Raw genomic sequence first — 27,713 nt, 5'->3', positions numbered from 1 at the left:
CGCGCGCGCCATGGCGGCGCCGGGGCTCGGCCGGTGACAGCGGCAGCGCCGAGGCCGCCGCCTCCTGCCGCCCTCCCCCTCCTCCGGCAGCGCTCCGCCAACCCCCCGGGGGGGAGGGGGCAATAAAACCCCCGCCGCGAAAAGCTGTCATGCAGGACCCTACCCCTGAGGAGACGAGCAGCGGGACGTCGTGGTTGCAGGAGATATTCGAGGCGGCGCGGGGTTCCTCGGAGCTGAGCGCGTGCCCCGCGGAGGCGCCGGCCGTGACGGTAACGGCGGTGGAGCGGTACCTAGCGGAGGCGCCTCCGGGGGGCTCCTCGGCCGCCCCGCGGTACTGGTACGACGTGACGGTGTGGGACGGAGCCCGGCAGCATCGCTGCCACCTGGCGCCGCGACTCGCCCGCCTGGTGCAGCGCGCGCACCTGCGCCCCGGCGCGCGCCTGCGCCTCACGCGCTGCTCTTACCGCTACGACGAAAGGCGCCTCCGCCGCGGCTTCCCCTGTCTCGAGGATGTCCAGAGCGCGGGGGGCACCGCCGAGCCCTGCCCCGCCGAGCCGCCCCGGCGCGAGGCGCCGCTCCGAGGGGAGAGGAGGCACTACCTGCCGCTGTGGAACAACGAGGATCCCTACGGGGGCGCGTGGGAGGCGGAGAAGCCGCGGGAAAGAGTGGACGTCGATGGTGAGCGGGGAGGGGCGTTAGGGAAGGGGATGGAGGGAGTGGTAAGCGGGGAGGGGGGGATGGAAGGGAGGAGAGGGGTGAAGGAGAATGGTGGGGGGGAGGGGGATGGAGGAGAATGGAGCGGAGGAAGGGGATGGAGGAGAATGGGGGAGGAGAGGAGAGGAAGAGGAGCAGGAGGGGAGGGGGATGGAGGAGGAGAGGAGCAGGAGGGGAGGGGATAGAGGTGGGAGATGGAGGAGGTGGTAAGAGGAGCGAAGAGAGATGGAAGTGGTGGTAAGAGGGGAGGAGATGAGTCGAGGAGGAGGTGGACAGGAGGGGGATGGAGTTGTTGGTGGTAAACGGGGAGGTGGTGGCGTTAGGGAAGGGGTTGGAGGTGATGGTAAGTGGGTGCCCTGGGGAGGCCCCCGCTACGCACAGTTGTGGTAACCGCTATCCTGAAGGGCTATGAAGGCTTAGGCTGCAGAGGGCAGGTGTGGGTCAGGATCCCTGGATTCCTCCCAGCTTGTTCTGCTCTTGGCAGTGGGTGATGTGCAGTGCCAGTGCAGTGGGCACAGAGAATGAGAATAGGGAATAGAAGCGCCCACTGAGCTTCTGTAGCAATGAAGGAGTCGCAGACCTCACAGTCTTCTCTAAGCATATGCTTTTAATCAGCATGGCATACAGGAGTCAAATTAAGAAAGCACTACTGCTACCTTTGGCTTCTCTCATTCAAGCAGATCTTTATGCAGCTCTTTGGTTTTCTGAACTTCAGACAAACAGGATGTTTTTGTCTATTCCACACTTTCCTGACTGTCTTCAGTCATGTCTTCAGTTCCCAGGAGGTTTTTTTCCAGCGTGGCCTTCTCACACATTCAAGATCCATCATCCTATGTGTCTAGCTCAGAACACCTGGCCTTTTTGATAAGGTTTATTCTAATATGCTTGGTACCAGCTTCATGCTTTATCTTAGTCCCAGTTAATCTTCCATATGCTTGGCATTGCTCCACAGCTCTGGTAGGTGAAGGATTAAACCGGTCAAACATCAGGATTGGCTATATATATGTTTTGTTAAGCATCCGAGTATCTGCTAAAACTTGCTGTAAGAGATCCAGCATTAAAGCTGGAAAAGAAGCTGGAAAGACAGTGGATGTTGTTTACCTGGATTTCAGTGAAGCCTTTGACACTGTCTTCTGCAGCATTCTCCTGGAAAAACTGGCTGCTCTTGGCTTAGATGGGTGTATTCTTCACCGGGCAAAAAACTGGCTGGATGCCTGGACTCAGAGAGTTGTGAAAGGAGTGAAATCTGGCTGGTGGCCAGTCACAAGTGGTGTTCCCCAGGGCTCAGTGTTTGGGTCAGTTCTGTTTAATGTCTGGATCTGGACAAGGAGATCGAGTGCTTCTCTCGGACAACACCCAGTTGTGCAGTAGTGTTGATCTGCTGGAGGATGGGGAGGCTCTACAGAGGAGTCTGGACAGGCTGGATCGATGGGCCAACACCAACTGTATGAGCTTCAACCAGGCCGAGTATCAGGTCCTGCACTTGGGTCACAGCAACCCCATGCAGCGCTACAGGCTTGGGGAAGAGTGGCTGCAAAGCCGCCTGGTGGAAGAGGCCCTGGGGGTGTTGTTCAACAGCCAGCTGAACAGGAGCCAGCAGTGTGCCCAGGTGGCCAAGAAGGCCAACAGCATCTTGGCTTGTATCAGAAAGAACGTGGCCAGCAGGAGCAGGGAAGTGATCATCCTCGGTGCTGGTGAGGCTGCACCTTGAATCCTGTGTTCAGTTTTGGGCCCCTCAGTACAGGAAAGACATTTTGGTGATGGAGTGTGTCCAGAGAAGGGCAGCAGAGCTGGGGAAGGGTCTGGAGCACAAGTCTTGTGAGGAGCAGCTGAGAGAACTGGGATTGTTTAGTGTAGAGAAAAGGAGGCTGAGGGAGACCTGATCCTGATTACTCACTAAAACTACCTGAAAGGAGGGTGTAGGGGGATGGGTGTTGGTCTCTTCTCCCAAGTGGTAGGTCAAGAGGAAATAAAACTTGATAACACTCCTGATTGCAGTTAAGGCAACTTGCAGAGTCATACAATCCAGTATCACTGGCCAGGAGGATGTCACCACACTAGTGAGGTCCTCAGCTGGTTCTGTTATATCATCTGTTATAAGGTCGCTTTACCTATGCACGATTACTAACAGCTATGATCTGAAAACAGTTCTCCAAAAATGAACATCACAAACCACAGTCGAAACTGCACCTCCCAGTGTTTTGCTGAGCAGAGCTTCTTTCTGACAAAGTATCCGGTTTTGCTTCTAAGAAGGGGAGTGGTGTAGGGAATTGGTCACTACAGCCACTGCTTGTTTTGCTTGTGCAGCTGGGCCAAGCTTCCTGGTCAAAAGTGACCCTTTAGTTGTGCTAGGCATCAATATGAATCTGCCATGCATATCGCAGTGTTCATGTGATTTTGAGAGGGTTTTCTAAAAATATGAAATGTTGACTTAAACGCATAGCTGTGATGCTTGCCCCCAGTCTTCTGAGGCGTCAAAACCATCCGTGCTAGTAGGAGCCTCTTGGCTTGTTTCTGGGACTAGGCACAACTGGAAGCTGCCACATAAAGTGCAGTCAGTGCTGAGGGTTTGGGCCAGTCCACAAAGTGTGATGCCCTTGCTGTGTCTTTTGTAGTAGCTCTTCTGCTCATCTGACAACACTTCTGTGTCATTTTAAATTAAATTTTAAATTTTCAATTGGAAAAAAAACCCAAAAAACTAAAAGCTGTGCTGTGTGTATGTAGCTCAGAACAGGATTTCATGGTGCATAATGTTAGCAAATGAGCCTTTCTGTAATGTTAGAAACATTAAGAAAATGCATGTGACATCCTGGTCTGTGCACTTTACTGCTGAAAACTTAAATTGTGAACTCTCTTTTTTGATCTTTTTTTTCTTTTCCTTTAACCTTAGTGTCCAAGCTCATTTCTCTTGGTCAGCTGGAAATGACCTGGAGGAGCAGAGTTCACTTCCGTCCACTTCTTGTGAGAGTCCTGCACAAATCCAGACTAAGGTACTATGGGAAACCAGAGAAAAAGATGGATATGCCTTATCAGGTAAAGAGGGATAAATGCACGGGTTAATGCTTGAACTTTTGTAGGGTATTTGGAAATCATCATTCCCATATACTAAGCACATAAGTCAAGATGCTCCGTCCAGAGGGTGGGGAAGAGAACTGGAAGAGCAAAAGCAAGGAAAAATCCAGGGGCTGAGATAAAGACAGTTTAATAAGGTGAAGGAGGAAAGGAATGGAGGAAGAAAAAGGCAAACAAGGGATGCAGAAGCAATTGCTCACCACCTCTCACTAGCAGACTAATGCCCAGCCAGTGTCTGAACAATAGGTACTTTGGGAAGACTAGCAGTCTGGTTTATATCAGAGCATGATGTTAATGGCATGGAATATCCCCTAGGTCAGTTGAGGTCAGCTGTGTCCCCTCCCAGGCTCTTGCCCATCCCTTGCTTCCTTGCTGGGATGGCAGAGTGAGAAACAGAGAGACCTTGACACTGTGCACGCACTGTTCAGCAACAGCCAAGACATTGGTGTGTAACCAACACTGTTTTAGTCACAGATCTAAAACACGGCACCCGTGCAGGAGGGTGACACTTTACAAAGAGCTTCAGTAATTAATTAAAATTCTTCCCTGGGGGAGAGAGTTGTGAGCTACCTTAATGAAATGCAGCAGTGTTCTCATACCCAAAGTTTCCATTCCCTTTGCACATGAAGAGAAATTTGGGTCTTTTTAATGGAAGTGCTTGTCCGACAGAGGACACTAGACAGCCTAGATGTTAATCCTGACTTTCATGACAGTTCCTCAGTCACTTCTCCTGGTATTACTTACAGGATCAATACCCAGGGCTGATTTAGCTCGGAAGGTTAGAAGACAGATTTTGCATGGCTCACGTTTTAGGCATTCCTTTTTAGGTGGCATCTTGTGTTGAATTATTTTTATTGGGTAAAAAACGATGGCATAACAAAAGATTCTGTGATTTAATGGTTTGCTTTCAAGGGTGCACAGTTCACAACTAATTAGGAATATTAGAATGAACTTTAAAGTATTGATTTGTATAATTTCTGTATTGAACTTGGAATAAGGAAGAGAGGATTTTAGAAGCAGCAAGCGGGAAAAACACAGAAAGGTGATAAATCGAAGACAGTGGATGGTAGTATGAACAAAAGCATGATTGAGGCTGACAGATGAATGGATAAAATGAAGCATTTTGATAGAGCTTAGTTGGGGTTTTTTTTTTCCCCAATGGATTGCTGCCTTTTAGAACAATTATCAGACTGGTTAAAAATTTGTTTTGCTGCTCAGTGATCTGCTCAGTTATGGATTCAAAGTTCACACAGTTGAAAAAAAATCAGGTAGAAATCCTTGAAAGTAAAGCTTCAATGAAAAGATAGTGGTTTGCTATGCAGATTGTTCTCTGCGTTTTGGTGGGGTTTTTTGCTTGAAAATCAGACCTATGTCTTGTTTTGATCAAGAATGTTTAGGAACATCTCAACTATTGTAACCTATTTTTCTTTCATTCATATTTGAAAATGTTAATCAAAATACAGCATTCTCTCTGATAAATAACAGTCTTTTCAGTATTATTTCCTGTGCATGCTATTGCCTCCAAATCTTCTCCAAAAACCGGAGTGAAACTGGCATCACCTACTGTTACAGAGTGCTGGAAAGATAAGAGTTTGAGCTGGAGTAATTGTGGAAGAATTCTTTTGTAGAAAGTATGGATTTCTTCAACTCCAGTATTCAATACAAGTTTTGGAAGAGATTCTGTATCTGTTTGTTATCATCAGAGAAATTGTTCATGAGTTAAGTAGCTGATGCGTTATCCAAAATAAATGCATACCAGAATGATGATAAATGAAAGATGAATGTGTTTTGTCTCTTTTCTTTTACTTCAGGCTTACTTTGAAGTTGCTGATGGTTCAGGCATGATGTCAATGGTTTTGTGGAATTCATTATGTCCTGAGTGGTATAACAGCGTGAAGGTTGGCACGGTACTGCTTCTTGAACAGTATGCTGTCAAAACCAGTTACCCATTTAAAACACAGCCAACCCCAGGGGATTCACAGCTGAAGAGATTTGCTACAATTGGTTAAGTATTGCAGAAGCCTGTTTTGATTCAATGAAATATAGATGCGGAAAGGTAGCTCTTCCTAGAAATAAAACAGGGTTCTATTGCTGAGACTAATTGGCAAGACATCTCCTTAAGTATTACCTCTGAAAGATGTCTTGGCATCCAAGTTCTTGTTGTTCTCTGGTTTTGTTTGTATCATGTCCGGAAAGTTTATTGTCACAATTAGTTTAAACCTTTATTTAAAAAATAGATAAAAATCTAATCCCTGATTTCAAGTATTTGGGTCATAAAGACAGGGCTCCAATACTGAATTTTAATCTGATTCTATTTCCCAAACAATTAATATTTGACTAATATAGGTATCATTTGTGCATTGCTCTCTCCTTCTTCCAGGTCATTGAAGCACATTGTGACCTGATCTGACTTCAGATTTTAGGGCGTATGATCGAGGCCCAGAGTATCTGCAAAGTTTCACTGAATAAAAAGTTGTGTTGGTGACTTTCTGTGCTGAAACAGCCGCACAGGGGGGGTGCGTGTATTGACTGTGAGGAAGTATTTTCTTACTTGCGGTTGTTTAGTGTGACAGATATTCAAAGGAACTATGCCACAGGAATACAAGTGCTGCAATATACCACAACAATCTTTTCAAACTGATCACCATTTTTTTTTGTTTCTTTCTTCACTCATTGTGAGTTGTTTCCCCTTTTGTTTTTTTATACTCAGAACATGAAAATTCAAGTAACATCCTTGAAGCAAGAAAGTGTGCATGTTAGTGAAGGGTGATGTGTGTACTACTTATTAATGATGACAGTTTGCTAATGCAGTTGCTACAATGCACAAAACTAAGCATTTTCACTGCTAGAAGCATTGTATCCTCTGCCTAATGTACCTTTGCATTAAAACCACATTTTAATGTGTGAAGTGTTTGCGATGAGGTGGCTGATGACTGTTACAAGCCAGCCCTGAAAAGAATTAGAATTTCCACAGAGCCTTTCTGTGGGAAAAGGACAGAATAAAATGTGTCTGAGGTGACTTTCTCTTTGGGCAAATATCACTTCATTTTAATGGCTCATTCATGCTACACTACTGATTTATGCAAGCATTATTGGGGTAGAAATGTTGAAGAGATCGAATTGGAAAATCAGGCCAATGGGCTGTAAATGGTAATAAGATGTGTAATGGAAGAATTAAAAGTCAGTCTATAGCATAAAGTGCCATGGTGTATTTTCAGACCATGGACAAACTGTAGAAATTACTAACCTTCAGTTCACGTCAATATATGTGCAGTATCTTTTTTTTTCAGCACACAACTCAGAATTTTGAATTTTGTCTTAATACAAACTTAGAAAGTATCAAATACCATACATTGATGGATCATATGGCTATATACCTTGTAAGAAGAGTCCAAAGAGAACACAACAGCCAGAAAAATTTCTAGAGTGATTAGAAAATTAATTTTATGCAACTCTTGGTGCTTTTTTGTTGTAATATAAATGCATATGCCCAATATGCCTTATACAGTGAGTGCTTCACAAGTTCTTGGGCCTAGCTAGTTAAAGCAATCAGTTACACTGAGTGGCCTAAGTAAAAATTACATTTTTCATCATCTATTTCCAATTTGTAAGTCCATCAAATCCCAACTTGCCAGTGTTTTCTTACATTTTACAACACTTACAGGTGAATGGCTCTATCTGGAAGGTTAACAAGGCCACAAGGGAAAGAGATTTCCAAGTTAAGAGTTCTTGCGAGACAGCATGCTTCTGGCGTGTTCCTAGATTTCTGTGAAGCAAGTTCTGCATCAGTTGCTTGTGTTTGCAGCTGCAGCATTGGATGACACGCTCAGAGGTGCTGTTTCAGGACCTAAAAAGCTTTGGAACTTAGTACCAACACCCCGAATTCCCCTGCTAGGTAGCCTGTGCGTTTCACAGATGTCTGAATTTATGTGGTACTGATGACAGCTGCTGTTTCAAATAGCTAGAACTGACCTTAGCTGCTGAACCATCCCAAGATATAGTCCTAAGTTGAGTAAATTAGTTTAATCTAATGTCAAAATGACAGAACAATTGATAAATAGTTTTGATGCTTAGGAAAATTTTGTTTTCAGGAATTTTCTCTGAGATATTGTCCTACAACACCATATGCAAAACCACAGTTGTCCTTCAAATACCTTTCTGGAAAGCAGCAGCCAAAAGAAAGTTCTTAAGCAGAGAGTCTGCTTTTGAGTATGACACTTTCCTAATGTTGCAGTACTAGGGTGAGGGCTCAGAAATATTTATATAAATATATACTTTATTTATACCTATTTAGTTACTGTTCTGGGTGTGTTATTTGAACAATCCCTTACCCAAACCCAAGTATCTTGTAGAAGCCTTGTCAGAATCCATACCAGCAAGATTTGTCTTGCTATGAGGGAGACAACAGAGTGTATTCCAGGTGCTGAAGCCATTCCTCCTGTATTTTTTATCTGCTTGCAGCACCCCAAGCTTGTTTGTTATTCAGCATCTGAACAGTCTGCTTAATAAATGAAAATGTGGAAGTTCTCATCTGATAGTCCTATCTTTCTGTTTTACTTCATTGTCTGCAAGTCGGCTTTAGATCTTAAGTGACATTAGAGGATGAAACTAGTTTTAAACTACTTCATATCTTATGAGTATTATAGTATTGGTTTCTGTTGCTGGTTTTTAAAATACCTGACTAGATCAGACTAATCAGCTCATGCGGGGAATTTAAAAGTTTAAAATTGCGTTGTTGAATCCTATACCTGAAGTCCTTACTTTATTTTGGTGAAAACATAAAGTCAGAGATACTGATAAATAAATTCACAACCAGGGAGATGAAGTTGTAAATCTTCATTTAAGAAACTTTATCCCATTTTTTGTGCGATAAAGTGTGGGGTTTTTTATTTTTTTTTTAATTTGTATTCATGCCTTTAATGTTACTGACTTTGTTTTTCTTTGTCAGAAATCAGCCTTAATGTTCGAGACCCTCCTGCTAAAATAAGTATTATTCCAGAAGAATTGGTTAAGCCAGAGTGGGGATTACCTGGAGTTAAATATCGGTTTATCACAAGGTAATATAGTATTTTGGTGGTGGTCAGGCAGGAATTTCAATTTCACTACGTTCCACTGAATGTTAATTGGAAACGTTTCTGAGAAAGCTTTGTTTTGCTGTTAACAAATACCTACATTTTTATTCTGTTTTGATTTTAGGTCTGAACTGGATGACTTGCCAAACAACCATTCCTGTGACGTTATTGGTCTTGTGACGTTTGTAGGAAGAGCTGAACGAGCAAGAAAGAGAGGTTTTTTTTATAAATATGTCTTTCAGAATTTATCAAACAAATTTAAACTTTCTGAATAAACGCTTATACATTTTTCTTAACATTTCTTTGTATAGAACATGATGAAGACTTCTGGCTCTATCGTTGGGCACATGCCATTGATGGGACCTCAGACCAACCATTCATTCTGGAAATATTTGCAACTTCTCAGCCAGATGTGTTTGAGCGTATTCACCCAAGTATTCCTCTCTCTATAATACTTACTAATAATTATTTTTAGCGTTTTTCTAGTTTGTTTATATAATATATAATATTATTATATTATTAAATATAATATATTGTTATAGAAGTGGAATATAATTGTCACTGAATAAAAAATTGCCGTGGTTTATCTCCTCAAAGAGAAAATAGCTGATCAGAAATTAACATTTAAAAATTTTAAAAAATAGTTTTAAGGATTTGAAACCCTTACCGTATTGCAATCTGCCAGTTAGTGTGAACAAGCAGGTGGGCGGCTGACTTGGGCCTCATCTGATCTCCTTCATTTCAAACAGAAACTGATGTGAATCAGGTGGTGCAACATCTCTTGCATTGGAGACAAATAAAGAAGGCAGCTGGTCAAATCTATTACTCCTTTTGTCCTGTAAATAAGTATTTTATAAGGCATTATTTACATGTCCTTTATAAATAAAGCAGGAATAATGTAAGAGCATTGATGTCACAAAGAGGTGAGAGTGGAAAAGCTTCAATTGTTTGAATCAGTATCTTTTGGCCAAATGGCAATCATCACCGAGCTGTGCTAGTTATTGCATGTGAGCTAAGAATGATACATTTCAAACTCAGGAATCCTTAATTAAGGATTTTCTTTCCTTCTCCACTCATCCTTCCATTAACACCGATTGGTGTCACGTGCATTTTTTTATATCATATGATGCAGGACCAGCTGCACAGTCCTGTTAAAGTTATGGCTGCGTTCATCTTGAGTGTTCTGGGGAAATGACGAAGAATGACATTTCAGTGTTTAACTTCATTATTAATAAACCAATGAGTTTGTACTCTATTTAGAAGTTTTGCAGTGGCATGTAATGATTTATGCTCTCCATCATTCTATTGTTTTTCTTCTTTCCAGTGACATATTTGGTGTGCACACAGATGAGAGTGGTACGGGACCTCACTGAGAATCCTTCCAGCCCAATTTACCTTACAACTTCAAACGAAAGCCAAATATTCATTACAGGTAACTTAAACTGGGTTTAGTTTTATGTAATTCTCATCTTATTTCTTTGTAAAGCATGTTTTCATATCACAGCAAAATAATCAGTGCATAATATTGGTTTCCCTGTCGGGAATGACTTTGAGTTAATAATAAAGCAGCATAGCAAAAAGGCAAATTGCATTCTTGTGAGGCATTAATGGGTGTATCTTATGAAAAATACTTTAGTATTATAACATTATATCATATGTTTACTAATTTTTTTAGACTGTTTTAATCATTTCATAGTGTAGCAATGCAGATTACCACTTCGTTAAAAACATTAAAAATCACTTGCAGCGTTACACACATTTCCGTATTACAGAAGAAAAAAAAAAACCAGGGGGTCCTAAATTTATCTCAGCTAGCATTTTCACCAAATATTTGAAGAGCTCTTATGTTTCATCTTTCCCAACATGCAAGTCGTTATCCAGACAACATGATCTGAGGGGAGGATGTGGTACCGGGGCGATCTAAAGGAGCGTTCCTTCTAGATGGTCTTGTTTGCATACTCCCATCTGCAGTTGCTATGGTCTTTATGATCCTCTGATACTGTACATGAGAGATCACCAGCCAGCATGTCACAGCAGGACGAGGCACAGCTGTTTATAATACATTTGCTCTTGAATCAGAAGGCAGACTGCCGCAGTGTTGTAGGCAGATGATGTACTGGCCTAATTGCAGGCGCTATAAGGTGCAATAGATTTATCCTTCCTGCATTTGCTTATCCAGCTCATTTCTTCGGTGTTCCCATCATAACAGTCACCCAGTCTGAATCTTTCTGCTGACAAATAGGAACAGAGGAAAACAGATGCTAAAAAAGTACCTGAACATAGTCAGTCCTATACGCATGGTCTTTCCTGAGAAGCTGCATAGTGTGTTTTGTGCTTATTCGGACTAGCAAAGCAAGCTAGTCTTTTTGTTAGTAGGTTTCTAATGATATAACTTACTCCTAAATTAATGGTTTGAGAGGTTGGGTTTTTTTGATTGCTGTCCTTTAGTATAGTTGGTGCTTAATTTTCTAATGAAATACTTAAGCTTTCCCTATCCTAGCTCTAGTTCATTTCGTATGTGTTTGGGTCCTCAATGAGAACTGCGTCTGAAGATATCAAGCCTTTGGATGAGACCTATTTCAGTTCACAGCTTAGATGTAGGCCTGGTCAGATTACGATTTGTTAAAACTGGTTTTATTCCATAACTTGGTTTTAAATTAGCCAACATTTAATACATACATTGCCAGTTACCTGTAAGTAACAATCTTTGCTGAATCCTATGAAAAGGATTTATCTGCTCTTTCCTGCAAATAAAACAATTTCAAATCATTTTATTGTTTTGTATGCTCCTGTGAGAAAGTATTCAGTAGCATCTTTGCTAGTTGATTTCTTTCTTTATTTCTATTACCTAATATTTGTCTAACTTTCAGTGTCAAATGCAAGTGTTAGTCAAGGAATTCAAGATACTAACTTCGTAGAAAGCTGTTGACTATTGGAAAGATGTTTTTTATGTTCTCTAGTCTAGTCTTTCTTAATTAATTTTTTCTACATCTTGTTCAGGGTAGTTCCAAGATGAGAACAGGTAGCAGTAACCTGCTTTGGTTTTGATACCTGCTTATTTTTTGTTTTAAAAGGGTGGCACAAGGGCCAGCCGTACACCAGGGATACCAAAGTGAAAAACTTCATTCAGTGGACCACAACACAAAATGAAAATGATCAAATGAAGAAGACTGTCATTGGTGGCTATTACCCTTTTCCACGACCTCCAAATAACTTTTTGAAATATTGTAGAGACAATAAAGGTATCATACGGTCAAGTATCTTTAAGATGTGTATCCTCTTTCAGTCCAGTCTTACTCCAGGCTTTTAAAGCATCAGTTAAAAAACAGTGGTTAATTATTAGTGAGTACATAAAAGTATCCAGGCACATTAGCTGCAGGAGGACTGTAGCAGCTTACATGCTAGCAGCTACAGATCTGCCCAGTTTTACTGAATATTCTGCTGAGTCAGAATATTCAGAACTTGAAACAGAAATTGTGATATCTTGTAATGCATATTAAGACATGCTTGTGAGTTAAAAAGTTTTGTTTAATCTTTTTCCCCTTTTTTTTGTTTAATCTTTTTCATGTGATGTGAACAACAAAAAGATTTAAAAGTCTTAAAAAATGTAATTTTAAATTAATGTAATATTTAACTTTTGCATTCAGACATTTTGATATGGTATTTCTTTAAAACTTGTTTATGGAAATTTCTTTTTTTCAGTTGAATCAGTTTTGAAAGCCATAGGTGAAACGGGCAAAGAGATTGAAGACTTGCACTATAGAGAACACAAGCGCATTGCTGTTCAGGGGATAATTAGTGCCATTAGATACATCAGCTGTAGCAATGCAGCTGAAGAAGCCTCAGGCACCCCACTTGTTCAGGTACACTGTTTGAGAATTAACATTATAGCACTTAAACAACTATGATTATAATTAGAATGAAGAATTTTGCATTTGAGTTCAGAACCTAGACCCATTGTCTCTGTTTAACTTAATTTGCTATTTTGAGAGCAAAATTTTTGGAAAGTCATGATTTAGAATGTTTTAAAAAGCGATGAATTGGTGCTTTTCCTGAAAGTGTTAGGTGGTCCTCGGTGAAACTGTGTAGCCGTTCAGAAGTTTTCAGTTGGAAGCAATAGCTTTAAGTGCTTTGAAACTCTTAAATAATTGACTGTTGTTACAGAAAGACACTTCTCAGTCTCTTGAAAGTTCTGCTGTGTCCAAAGATGATTGTGTTCACAAGGGAAAAAACACCAATCTTCAAAATAAGGAAGTTAATTCTCTTCTGGGGCCACATTGCACTCCTGGGAAACAACATCAGCACCAAGCTCACCGGTCCAAAAAGAGTTCAGTCAAGAGAAAGATACCACGCAGAATAAATACAGATGCAGCACAGTAAGCTCTCTTCATAAATATGTAGTGGATTTTTTAAAAAGTGTTTGTGGAAAGCAGTTCAGAGCTCAGGCCACAGAAAAGATATATAAGAAAGCATTAAAAGCATATATAGTTAAATCTTTAAAAGGTAGATGGGTACTATTGCTAACATCAGATTATACAGTTATGCTGTTGAGGCTAACTCTTCTAGTTACTGTTTATGCTAATTCATTGTTAATCTCACAGATTTGAAGTAGAAATATTTAATACTTCAAACATAAATTTTAGTGACATAGCTGTGGAACAAGCAACAGTTACAGTGGTGTGAGGAAATAAGATTCACTGAAAAGGCAGACTCAGGATCCTGGTACACCTGTTCGATATTTTCAAACACATGACCAAACATATTTTATGTTTTTCTTTCTGGTTAATGGAATGTACTACATGTATCTGTAATTTGCTGTCAGAAAAGCAGGTAGATGGTGGTCATATGCTAACCTAAAGGCTCAAAATAACTTATAGTCCTATAGCTCTGCTTGTGCTGGGATTTTATGAAATTGTATTTCATCTAGTCAAACATAAACAAAGGATATCTGTCCGATAGAAAGAACTGCAATAGGAAAAAATAATTTGTTTTATACAACCGTATTACATTCAGGAGTAAAACATCTCCTTGTAGAAGATTTCCCTTGGTTGCAGTGCTTGTGCAAAATCTAATATACCCATACTTACTATTAAAAGCTGGGTGTCTGCATTGACATCTTTGGTGTTGCAAAAATCTAGCCAGTCGTGTCTTTTTTTTTTTTATAGTGGAGGGTACATTTTTCTTCTCAACTTTTCATATCCAGAAGTCGTAACGTGGGAAGAGGGTAGTTGTTAAGAATATTTTGAGGGAAAATGAGATTAAGTATAATTGGGATTGAATGAAAACTTAAGACTGAGAAAACCCTGGTGAATAGAAGTTCTGTCTTGGCAATATTACAGCAAACTTGTTAGTGGATTTCCATTCCATAAGGAAAATTCCACCATTTGAGTGTCTTAGGTTCATTCTGCCTGAAAGAAAAGCTTTAATGTTCTTTGCTTTGTGTATTTCCATTTAACTAAATACTGTAAAGTAATAGTGAATATCCTACTTTAAGGAGAAGTGCATCTGTTACTCCTGCACCATGTTACCCCTATTTTACACGATTTGCAAGAAGAAAATTTGGGTAAGTCATGTGAAGTCAATTATGTTAAATAATTGCAATAATGAAACAAAGATATTTGAAGTGAAACTTTTACAGGTCAAGAATGTGTATGGAAGTGACACAAAAGAACAGATCAGGGTGGAGTTTAATATTTTCTATTAACTTTCTCTGCACTGATTCTAATTCAGATATGCTGGATTATTTTAAAGTATAATTTTAAGTGTATGATCAAACATATTTTTATATTTTTACTGGTGCTACTTAGGGAACACATAACAGAGGTCCATAATGGTAAGCAGAGTAATATGCGTTCTCTTCCTTTCACAGACATTACATTTTAAGTAGGGAAGTCAAAGATAGGACGGAGCAATGCTTGGTTAGAGTCATAGAATCACTAGGTTGGAAGGGACCCACTGGGTCATCAAGTCCAACCATAAGCAGTCAGAATGAACAATATAATGGCATTAATTGATTTGCTAGTGGTGCTTGAGCTATAACATCATCCATGGTGCTACAGAGGTCTAAGTGTAGTTGTGCCTGAGAAGCCACTACCTAACGCTCAAATCTTTATTGAACTTGGTTGGGATCCAGAGAAGGATTTTTTTTAAAAGAAAATTTCCAGGTAGGAATTTCAAATCCAGTGCCTTGATGAGTCTGGATCCTACTGAAATAAATACAAGTGGGAAATTATTAAGATAACTGAATGAATGTTATTTATTATATGTCAGTCTGGAGTAAAAAGCTACTTTCCTTCTGCATTTTGTTTAAGGTCCATAAATTCTTGTTGTTTGTTTCAAATACAGCTCAGGTAACAATGTTGGAACACTTTGGTGTCAGTAACTTCGGGTGTCTGGATTTTTTGGCAGTGGTAATTTCGGCCTGTGTCATGAGTACACATGGCCCTCAGGTGCTGCCTTAACTTACTTTTAGAGCCTCTTCCTTCCCCCATAAAACACTGAATGATGGGTGTAGGGTTATAGTAACAATAGTAATCATCATAAGTTGTTCATTTTGCCAGTATTACTGCCCTACAAGCATGTCTGCTTTCTTGAAGAACATTTCTTAGAAGCTAATTGGCAAAATAATTTTCTGTGGGATAAATGAGGCTCTTTTGAGCCAGTATGTCTGTTGTTTCTTCTGGTCCTCTTCATAGATACTACATTTTCTAGGGCAAATGGTTGCCTGGCTCTGCGTGACGTCTGGCTTTAAGGTCACATCTCTGCAGGTGATACAGGACTTTAAAGGGACTTGTGGCACAAATCCATAGGAAAATCAGGGTTTTTTTAACCCTATTTTCTTTTGCTTGCTGAGAAATGTTCCATTATTTTCTTGGGGGTGGAGGGTGGGAAGAATGTTTCCTCCCCATTTCTTAAAGTGAAGCAAAAAGTTAAGGCATGTTTACTTTATTCTCTGCTTTTCTCAATCTGCTACTCTCCTCGCTACCTGTGTGTCTACTCTATGCCATTAGTGCTAGAAACCCAACTAAAGGAGCAGAAAGTCTCTGTTGGATTATGGAAAGCTGTTTCACTGTGTAATTAAAAGGTAACTTGTGTATTTCTGTAATTAACTATGAAGTTGTGCTGAAATCTCCAAATTGTGGAGGAAGAATGGAAAGTTAGCCTTACTTCAAAGTAAAATGACTGAAGAGGTGAATACCAGTGGCAATACCGAGTAGAGGCGTTTTTGCAAGTGGGCATCTGTGGAAAGGAGAGTCTTCAGAATGCAGACAGGAAATCACAGATTTGGCATGGCACAAGTTCTCATAAAGCTCGCAGGGGCAAAATAGGAATGTGAGTGTTTTGATGTACGGTCACCACAGCGTATTGCAGTAAATGGAAGGATTTGAGTTGAATCAGGTGGCTTGCAGACATACTGGCCAGCCAAGGAGCGTATCAACTGTGTGTATAGAGAAATGGGTTTCCCTTACAAACCTAGCTCGAGTTACACTGTACAGACATCCAGAATGAAGCAGTTCTGTAGGAAGAAGGTGTTGAACAGGTAGGAGAAATCATTTCAGCTACAGATGTGTAAAAGAAGTTGGGAAAAAGTACGACAAGTTATTTTCATATTTTTCAGAGGCTCTGCTAGCTGTAAATCAGAGCCTATTCACCTCCAAAACTAGAAATTTTAAAAGAAAATGAAACCGTCTCCATAATATCAACTTGTCAACTGTATGACTTGGTCTAATCTCTGCTTTAATGAAGACAGAATTTGACAGGTATCTCACTTGACACGTTGATTTCTGAGCAAGCCTTTCTTAACAAGGTGCTGGATTTTAATGTCTCTCATGTAGGAGTCTGAGTCTTGAAAGTGAGAATTAGTTTTGTGGGTATTAATTTTTAATTAGACTACTTTTGTTAATACTTTTGACAATGTCTTCTAATGGCTTGAAAATGTATTAATGTAGCTGGTATGTAAACGTTTAATTTGTTGCTATACATGCACAGCAATTACTTTTCGTGATGGTTCTTGTAAAAGAAATTAATTCTTCATAAAATACTATTTTCATGGAAGCATTCTTTTATCTAGAAATACTACTTTAGGAAGCCAGTGTAATTGCTGCATTATTATTTTAGAAAGAGGCAAACTTTCCTGCTGCCTTTCAGTACCACTGTGTAAACTCAGAGCTGACATCTTGCATGTTAGATACACGTGTATCTTTTTTGAGAAAAATACTTTACACTACAAAGGCATATACAAATACATACAGTTTTCATTTACCAACATTTTCAACACAACTCAGCTCAGAAGTGTGAGTGGATGTTGGGAAGCAAGTGAGATCATGCTGGTTTAGAGTTCTCTATGTGGCAGGGTTTTTATTTATGAAATTAGGTGGCTGAAACTTCAGTTGCATGGTTTGTGCTGCTTAAGTGAGGATCCTTTTGTGCCTAGAGCTGGAGATCAGTAGGCCACATCACTACTGAGCCCACACTGTGATGGTAGTGCATTTCATAAAAATGTACTTTCATACTTAAAAAACACAGTGTATTTCTTTTTTCTCTATATTTTAATTATTTTCCATTTGTTATGAAACATTGACATGAAATTTTCTAGGTATTTCCTAGTATGAAATAGGAGAAAATGAAAAAGAAAACCCTGACTGAAATACAGAACATCTAACAAAACAGCATGTTCATCTCTGATTGCTTTTTCACTATCTGTATATAGTCCCTGTGTCTTTGCAATTAAGATATTTTATTAGTAACTGCTTTGGTAGTTTGGAATTTTGCGGTACCTTGATAAAGTCTTGCCTGTGTCTTAGTTGTTTGTGGTGCAGAATAATCAAGATAGTCTTTTTTTTCTTAGTTTATTCATACATCACAGTGAGTTTATAATAAAAGGAATAGAGCAAAGAAGAAAGGAATAACTGGGCCTAAGCGCTTCTTTTACCATGTTGTGGCCACAGAGTATTCGCTACATTTTTCTCCTGCTTAATATGCTAAAAAACTCATTAGAGAATAGTTGCTTACTGTTAATTCAAAGTTTCGTGGTTAAAAATGGAAGCATAACAAAAATCTGGAATGCTTGATTGAACTGATTGTTACCAACAGAGCAGCATGTCCAGAAAATACATATTTGGAATTTATCATTTTGGATTCTGGAGTGATGGTACTGCTTCGTTCATGCTTTGGTTTTGACTGCTGAAGGGTGCTTATATGAAAGTGCAGCAGCATGCTGTGCAATCGTTTTTTAGAATCAAGTCTTAAACCTGCTGGCCATCTGTGATGTTCAGCTTTAGCATAACACATGCTGTTTCCAGTACGTGCCCAGTAGAGGGCAACAAACGCTGGGTTTTGCATGTAAGATATTTTCCTATCTGCTTCTTAAAGCAAAGAAATACAGCAGTTCTAGTCCTAAGCTCTTCAAAACCGATTCACTCAGCATAGTAGGTCTCATTACATTAAGCAGCTGTATTACAAGTCTTGTGATATGAAACCAGGTACTAGTGCTCCCTCTTTCAAGCTTGCAGTATGTACCACTAGAAATCTGTCAAGGTTTGAACTTTAGTTGCATAGCATTTGAGGTTAAGTAAGTTTTGAATTTATATATGCTATAACTTCCTTTTTATAGCTTGAATGAATTTCAGCGTGAAGATTCTGTGCAAGATAAAAATGGACAGGCTGTGTCAGAGAGTTTACAGTGCTGCGCAGGTATGTTGCAAATAGTTGTTACATTAACCTTAGGAGATTTAAGCCTACTTCTTCTCAGGTCCAAAACACCAACAGAGATATCCTTATAACCGTTGTTTGTCAAGACAGCTCTGCTGTACATCCAGCTGCATCAGCCTCTAGGGAGCTGCTGTACCAACGTGTTATTAATGTCATTCTGCTCAGTCATGACTCTGGTGTGTTATAAAGGATGGCTAGAAGAACGGTGTTGAGCTCTTCCTGAGTGTGGGGAATAAATTCACAATGTTGCCTTATACAAATTTTAAGTTAGCTTTGTGCCTCAGAAGCACTTAATAGCATAAGACCTCACATTTTCTGTTGGCAGTTTTCTTGCTGTAGTGATCTGCATGTGATAAAATTGTCCAAGGTAGCCCCAAAGCTATGTGAGTACCTGCTTAAAAAGAAAAGTACAGAATATGGGAGGAAGTTAATGAAATGTACAAGCCAATAATGAGAATTACGTTTGGTTTAGGGACTTTTCTGAGTTCATATTCATTTTTTATTACATCCTCTGGAATTGAAGAATATACTCATGTTCCATGCAGTTAGTTTCTTGATACCTATTTTTTGGGTGAAGGAAGAAGTCTAATTTGTCAGTTGTCATTATGTGCAGGTTGGTCTGATTTTTATTTTATCCAGATATTTTGTAAAGCTGACTGAATATACTCTGAGCCATCTAATTTTATCTAAAAGTTTATCTACTACTAGCATCTGTGACAATATTAACATCTCTGTATAGCTATATTATGTATAATGTTGGCCATCCTTTTATTTTTGCAAGGCAGCAGTTCATCCTAATTTAGTAACGCCCTCAGTAGGCTTTCTTTGTAGCCTATTGATAATGATGATCTACTCCATTGTACTGTTTTAAAGAGTAGAAATTACAGTGAATTTTTTCAACTGTTTAATATATCAAGAGACTGAAAGATGAGGAAACTTTCACATTGGAGAAAAATTTGCAAAGGTAACTGTTCAAAGTGAAGTTGTAGTCCAGAGACAGAGCAGCCTCAGGTACTATGTAGAGATCTGTTCTTCAAAAGTAAGAAAATGTATCTGTAAGCAAGTTTGGTAATTAATTACTTTATTGATTGTTATTCTGTGGTGAAATTTCTTGTTGCATTTAAATATGAGGAATCAGATTGAGCATTCTCACCTGGAATTATTTTTCCAGGAGTTTCTGGTAGCTGTAGTATTTGTGTGCTATGCTATTACTCTCTCTAGAATTGTTGGGATATTGTGTTCATAAAATGAATGCATGTACGCAGTTTCAATGATTTGGTTTAAAAGGTTGGTTTTCCAAAAAAAAAAAAAAAAAAAGTGAAGATGTACAATGAAATATGTCTCTCCTTTTTTTACTGTAGTAAAGAAAGGTACTTAGATACTTCTTAAAATCTACTGTATAATTACAGCATGCAGAAGATTTTTTGTGAAAAATTGTAAGTTAATTTGGTCATCAGCCTACACTACTATCACGTTTCTTTCTTGCAAACAATTTGGTTAGTAAATCTGATTCAGTGATTTCTTCAAATTCACTGTCCTTTTTGTCTAATTCAGTGCAGCAAGACTTTCATTTCCCTTGTCGAATGTTCGTGCACATCTTGTATCAAGTTTGTCTGTGTGCCTTCTGGTTTCTTCATTTTTTAACATGCTGATTCTCCATCATAGCAATTCTGACACTAAAGAGAAATACAGTAAAAAAGCGTGTGTTCATAGCGAAATGTCGAAGTGGACAATATACCCAGTTCAGAAGGTGGTTTGTTGAGAAGTTATTTCACAGGAGCTGGAGGAGATATGAGCTATACAGGGAATGTTTTGGAATGAGCTTTCTCATAAGCTCCAAAGGTGGGGCTTAACACTTGCCTTCAAAATTGGTAGTTATGTTTATATAAATTTTACCATTAACAATCCTGAAGTTACATGTAATAGGGAAGAAGAATGAAACTATTATTGCCTGTATAGCAAAAAAATTTCAGTGTAGCATAATCCTCAATGTAAGCATATAGTTATTGTGCAACAAATGGAAAAGTTTACCTTCACTTGTACTCATTTTAAATTTGTTTTCATGGTTTCTGGCTGTTCATTAAACAAGTTACGTGCTCTGTAAAAACATGCCATGATAATGCTCTTCATGTGGTGGAATAAGTCTTCGCTACAAGTGTAGCCTCTCAGGTTACCAGTTTACTCACCTTCTAGCCTAGTTTAGTTCATTGTCTTGTGGGTGTTGAACGTTCTGCTGTGTCTTGATAATTGAAATGCTCTAATCAAAAGATTTCTTGTCTAGCAGAGAAGACATAGATTCTATGAGCATATGAGGAACTAAATATTTTCTGTGTTTGTAACAGACCGAGAAGGAATGAGCGATACACCTGAAACTGAAGAGACTGGACAAATTTGTGATTCATGGCAGAGTGACTTGTGGGCAAAAGTGAAAGACAAATTAGTGAACTATTTGCATCACAGCACGATTTTTCCAGAAAGCATCCCACGTAAATTTGATTATGAGCACAAAGACTTACTTATGCAACAGTACAACCTTCACGCAGCAGTGCACAAGCCAAAAGAAACCAGAACTGATAAAGATATCACTGAGTTTAAAAGTGCTAGTGGCCTTGGGTATTATGAAGTGACAGTTCTGGGTAAGTATTTTGTAGCTCAATTTCTAAAAAAGGTTAAGCAAGAGTGCTATAAGATTTTAACTCTTTGCTGCATTAACTTGAGAATGACGTGAAGGTTCATCAGAAACTGAATCAATTTCTATAAAGTAACCACTTTGATTCTGAGTATTTCTGGGATTTGAAAAAATGCTTGACATTTTATGGTTTTGTTAGTCATGACTTATGGTAATTTTTCACTGGTAAGCTGTAGTTCTCGTTAAAAATACCTTTAAATTAAATGACTGCATATCTTGTATCTAGTATCTCTTTTCATATAATTGCAATTTTGTGTATAGGTTTACGTGTATCATTTGAAGAATTGTATAGTCCTTACAGTACTGATTATTACAGTTAGAGGTAGGTTCTGTTCACTAGTTCAGCCAGTCTGACATCATCAGGTAAATTATTCAATTGCACTTGTTTGTCATCTGACTTTGCTGCTGGAGAGGTATTAATGAGAAGCAAATTTGTGTTCCTAAAGAGAAAAGGACAACTATAAATGCTTCTTTTGAGCTTCATTCTCATTGAGTTGCTTTTTTAAGTACTGTTACTCCTGAAGTCCCTTTCTTCCATGCTAGAAAATTAAGCCATACTCTTCAGCTGCTCTCTGCTGCTTCTGGTTAGCACAAAGCATCAGTTGATTGGTCTTTATTTGTTTAAATACAAATATGCAAGTTGATGTCATATCTTTGTTTGCATTACTGTGGGATATTAATCTGTTTGATTTTGGTTTCCCATTAAAAGGAGAAGGAAGTGGCCTAGCTTAACAATGCTCGTGTTAAGTTCCCATACTTCAAAAGTTTCCATTATTTGTTGAGGGAGATTTTCAGAGAAGGTGTTTGAATATTTACAGTGTTCAAACTTACAAGATAATATTCAAGGTGAAAGTAGCACCATGTACTGCGTAGGTACAGTGGTTGTAAAATTAATTCTTCTGCCCTTGTAGCAGCAATAAACTTAAAAAGGAGGATGAAAAGGCTTCCAGCGTTGGTTTAATAGTTTGTGAGCTAACAGCATTGTTGACCTTAAATCATAGTATGTTACAACATCATATTGTTTTGAATGTGCTTATTTATAAGTGTCTGTACTTACATATAGAAATGGGAATTTAGATATCACTTATTAATCGATGGACCAAAAGCAAGTAAACAAAAATCAGTGTTTAGCCTGCAATAGTTTGGTTTTTAAAAAAAAAAAAAAGTGGTGTATGAAGTTGCTAATGGGCTGAAGATGACGTTTTCTCCTAATTAAGTATCTTTTTGCAACAGGTATAAATCACGATGTAGCAATCGATGTTGCCTTTCTTCCGCTGTTTTGTCCTGAAGATCCCCACTTATTTCAACGTGAAGACATTCAAAATGATACCTTGTTGTCTTGTATGAGTTGCATCTCTGCATGTCAGCAGAAGGCCACTGGTACTGGAAGGCTTCGTGACACGCTTCCACTTTCGAGTGAGATTGGCTTTCACTGTCATTACTCATTTATCTTTTCTTGTTTTATCTTTCAATGCAAGAGTTAGTCCTCTGTCGAAATATCTGTTGTGGGTCAGGCATAGTTCCCCTCTTCAGTGAAAAATACATGAATTCTGTGTGGCTACCTTTACTAAAACAGAAGTGATATTGGACTTTCAAGGAATTTTTTACTGGAGCTGTTCTCGTACTCTCAAGACAGTATTTTAATATCCAAACCATGAACTCCTATGTGACCTAGATAGTATTTGGGGTTAGTTACAAGTGGACAGACCTGCTTTTATATAAATACATTGTTACCTTTCCTTGAATAACACTATGAAATCTGAGACTCCCTAATGGTTAAGTAATGCATATTTTAGCTTTTCCTTATGGAAGTCCTGATGCTGTCGTTTCTAGTGATTGAGTTTACTAATAAAATTCTGCCAAAAAGAAAAAAAAAAACGCAGTAGGCCATCATTTAATAGTTAGAATGAGGGTTTTCATTGAAAAGAGGTTGAACATACACCCAGTACTGCATGGAAAACAATGCCAATTCAGTATACCTTTTCACTGTATGTATATTAAAACACCTTTTCTTAACTTCTAGATGAAATTGTAAAAGCAGCGATGGATCTAGATGGCAAACATGTTGTCTGCATCCTGGACCTCTGTCACCTGGGTGAAGATAAGGTGGAAGTCTTTCTGAGCAAAATCTATAAGACAGTGGAACCTGGTGTGCTGGATCCGGTGTAATTTAATAACTTATTTTTTGAATTTATATTGTTCAAAAGGAGGGAAATAAAGTTACTGTAACTTGAATGTACCCTCTACACATTGCACTTTTCCAGAACTAGCAGACACAAACATAAAACCATGATTCTTAGGTCAACTGTGATAGTCATCCATGTAACTGAAAGGGATGATTGTTGCCTATATTTTTTTGCATTCTTGAAACAGATTGCATAATGCATAATTGTCTTGGTCACTTATGTTCGAGAAGGTTGAATAGACAATACAGTGAGCTTATCTTTTCATCAGACATCAAGGGATATGATTGTCATCTCTCTTTCTCTGCCTATGCACATACGTACGCAGGAAATGTACATATCAGGTTGAGAATTGAGAATAGAGGCAGGCTTTCCCAATATTAAAGGTGATGTGTCCAAAATAATTAACTGGCTGTGATATAAATTTAAACTGGAAATTAGAACTTGTTTTAGGGTTAGAGCTGTTACATTCAATAGTGATGTTTTATTAGGAGTTACTAGGGGCAGCCTAACTGTTCTCTAGGCATGCAGCTTACTGTGTTTGTGAAAGGAATGAAATACCATAGTGCCTTTAGCACCAGAGGCTGGACTCAGTAATACAAGAAATCAGTTTCAGTTTTTCTTGACCTGAGCAAGGTCAACTGCTGTCTTTTTATATGTCTGCTTTTGTATGCACAACATTGGGTATTGAGTGTAGCACCCAAAGGCATTTAATGTATTTTATTTATTATTAAAGAAAAAGAAATATTTTTAAAAAGAAACTTTGTTAGTGGAATTTGCTTCTAGCTTTGTAAGAGAAAAACTGTCTTTAAGGAGTGTTTACCATGGCAGGATACACAGTTTGTCACACCATTAGGGTTTTTTTTGTTGATCACCTCTATCCTCCTTTTAGTAACAGCTGTGTTCTGAGTGCATGAAGAAGTTCAGTCGCTACAAAAAGCTACTACTTCCGCAAGAGCAGGAGACTGCTAAAATTCTGTAAACTTTTTACCTGTATACTAGGTAGCAGCTGGCTCTTGCTGAGTTCAGAACCAAGTCCCACTTCTTCCTTCCATGTCAAACAGCCTTAAATAATTTATAGAGTTAGAAAATTATTCTCGAGCAGGAGCTAGAGCACGTTGCTGTTTGACAGCCTCTCCCTGTGAAATGCTGGTCTCACTTCACTTCTTTTAGAAGAAATGATTGCATTATGGAAGCTTGCCAGTTAAATTGTAACATTAATGACCACAGCCCACAGACTTAATTTATAGGAACAGATTTATTCTTTTGTGCAAAACTTCTAGGCGTGTTTTAGCAACCTGTTCGCATTTGGGGAGTATCTCTTTCAACTAACAGCTTACTTGTCTGCACTGGGGACAGTGGACTTTTTCTTCAGGTATTTAAATTCTGTACCCTAGCTTCAGTTAATGGTAATTGAAGGAGAAACATAACTGTATTTATTATCTTACAAATTCCTAGGCAACTTGAGATAAAACCTAAAAGCCTCAAAATTTTAAAGAAATTGATAAAATTATTCTGTCTCTCTAGTGTGGTTTACAGTTTGAAAAACTATGAATGAAAAAGGTTTAACTTAACTTGCACAGAGACTAGAAGTTAATTAAATGTGATTATATATTCTGTGTTTCTATAGTATTTTGTATGAATCATATAGTATTAGTTCTAGAGCAATGTTTGTCAACCCATGCTTTTCAGAGAATGTTGTAACGCTGCCACAGAAGGCAAAATAGAGACGTACCAATCCGAGAAGAGCACAGTGCTGTTGGCAGTATGTTGTGTAATTGTTTTGACAATGGGTATATGAAGATGAGAGGCCATTGCTCTAGAGCACAAGAGACTAGAACCAGCATTTTGTGTGCCAAACTGAGCCTTGCTGACTGTGTCAGCCAGTATATTTTTTATTTAGATATACTTCAAGTGGAAGTCTAATGAAACCATTTTTTCTAGAAGAAATTTTTAAACTAATTGTCTTTATACGAAAGGACTGATGTGGCTAACGCTGTCACAGACCCGCTGGTCAGTTGTTCTAGCCACCCCATCCAGTCCATGCAACAGAAATGCAGAAAAGGCTGTTAGCCGCTTTGCACTGCATCCTACACTTTAAACATATAGCATTAATCATTTCATCCTCTGTGTTAGGACTTCCTAACTCTAAAAAAAAGTACCAGAATGGTATGAAGTGTCTATAATACGAGCTTCAGACTTTACTATATAATTTTATTTTACAGAAGTGTTGTTTGAAATATTTCATGGCAAAAGCTGGGAAGGAGAGATATTTATGCTTGCAGAATGAAGTGCCATTCTTAGAAGCATAGGCCCCTGTGTGTAGCTAGAGAATATTCAATGCTTATAGCAGACTTGGAATTTGCATACTCCGAGTCAATCTGTAAAGGCACTTTCCCCATCCCAGTAAAGTTACGCAGAACTTAATATGCTGACTTCAGTTTCAGAAGTGTTGCAGTGTTAATATATGGTTTCACCACTCTGTCTGTCTCCCTCCTCCCTGCCAAACCAGCACTGTAGCACTGAGGCGGAGGTCCTCTCTGCAAAGAAACTATTCGCTGTTTTATTTCTCTTGGTGTGGTGACACAAGTATAAAACCAAAGTATTTTTGATCCTGAGTCTGTCAAAACATGTTAATTTTGCCATGTTAAACCAAGATACAGAGTCTTAACTCCTGCAATATGTCATTGGAATCATCTTTCTTGCTGCTGTGTGTTGCCAATGCTGAGGGTAAAATTCTACAGTTAGGAATGTGTTCTGATAGTATTCATACCCAGCGAAACAATTGTACTCTGAAATCTTACGTTTGCATGTTTCTTGTATTTCCAGCATTAATTTCCAAGAAAAGCAGAGGAACGTAAACTATTTGTAGCTGATGGTACTTTTCAGTTTATAAAACTAACTAAGGTATAGATCTTAGAGGCAAGATCACTTTTGAATTAATGTGTTGTAGAACTAGCACAACACTGCAATCTGGAGTGTATAAATAAATTCATTAATATATGTAAAGGTCTTGGATTATTTCTTTCAATTTCTTCTCATTTTCTTTTCACATCCAAAAGCTATTTCAGTTTTCCAAGAGTCTTCTTCACAGTCATGTTTACTCTTTTAAAGAATCTTTACAGGAGATTAGGTCAAGCTTCTGTCAAAGTACATGCAACCAGTTGCGGCTTCTCTTGCCTTTCAACGCTGTGTGCAGCATGACAGGAAGAAAGTCTTGATGACTTTACAATTTGTCCTTTGTTTTCTTGATGGACAACTAAGGTCTGCATTGGTAAGGTTTTAATTTTTCTGTTCTAATATAAGAAAAGAAGAGTTGATACAAATAATTTTTATGGAATGCAACACTGCCTGAATTCAGAGGAAGAATTTTAGAGCCTATATCCAGAAAAAGAGTTATGTGATAACCATTCAAACATCTCCATGTGTGAATCTTGAAAGTGAGCTGGAGTGTGAAAATGGGCTGAAAAAGGTAGTTTGCTTCTGTGATCAGTTTAGGTGATTCTACATTGTTTGCATTGGTAGAATTCGGTATTAAAATCAGTTCATTACAAACACCAGAACAAGCTGGACGTGACAGAGTAGATGACTGAAAGAATCTGAAAGGAGAAATGCAGAGTTATCTTAAGAGTTTGTTGTCTTGGTCAATAAGGTGAGTAGGTTTTTCAATACGTCCTCCACTTTTAACCTTTTTAACAAGGTCATTACATCACAGATCGCGTTAGGAAGTGGGAACCTTGAGCTTTCATCACTGCATGAAAGATGACCTGGTCATGTGAAGTGACATCCAGGTTGAAATAGGAGGAAGGGGCTCTTGGGAAGCATCATCACCTTTATTGGATGCCAGGGGAAGCAGTCACAAAGGCTGAGGTACTTAATGCCTTCTTCACCTCAGTCTTTAGTAGTAAAACCAGCTGTTCTCTGAATACCCAGCCCCGTGAGCTGGAAGACAAGTATGAGAAGCAGCATGGAGCCCCCATAATCCAAGGGAAAATTATTAGGGACCTGCTACACCACTTAGACACACACAGGTCTGCGAGGCTGGATGGGATCCAACCAGGGGCACTGAGGGAGCTGGTGGAAGTCTTCACCAAGCCACTTTCCATCATTTATCAGCAGTCCCGGTTAATCAGGGAGGTCCCAGTTGACTGGAGGTCAGCAAACATGATGCCCATCTACAAGAAGGGCTGGAAAGAGGATCTGGGGAACTACAGGCCCGTCAGCCTAACCTCAGAGCCAGGGAAGGTTATGGAGCAGAACACCTTGAGTGCC

General features: G+C 39.0%; 1 protein-coding gene across 1 annotated transcript; it reads left to right on the top strand.

Moving 5' to 3' along the window:
• On the top strand, window positions 1–26,420 carry RADX (RPA1 related single stranded DNA binding protein, X-linked). Its single transcript, XM_054075899.1, has 15 exons — window positions 1–678; window positions 3,605–3,747; window positions 5,598–5,790; window positions 8,735–8,843; window positions 8,983–9,074; window positions 9,170–9,292; window positions 10,183–10,290; window positions 11,933–12,100; window positions 12,561–12,721; window positions 13,023–13,234; window positions 14,353–14,421; window positions 18,472–18,551; window positions 20,912–21,205; window positions 22,492–22,674; window positions 23,282–26,420. Exons 1-15 carry the CDS (start codon window positions 150–152, stop codon window positions 23,425–23,427), a joined length of 2,610 nt encoding a protein of 869 aa, XP_053931874.1. The 5' UTR covers window positions 1–149; the 3' UTR covers window positions 23,428–26,420.
• The last annotated feature ends 1,293 nt before the right edge of the window (window positions 26,421–27,713 follow it).

Source organism: Cuculus canorus, chromosome 10, assembly GCF_017976375.1.
Source record: "Cuculus canorus isolate bCucCan1 chromosome 10, bCucCan1.pri, whole genome shotgun sequence".
NCBI classification, from domain to species: Eukaryota; Metazoa; Chordata; class Aves; order Cuculiformes; family Cuculidae; genus Cuculus; species Cuculus canorus.
The sequence above is the reverse complement of the archived record's forward strand: the minus strand, read 5'-3'. Positions and strand labels throughout refer to the sequence as shown.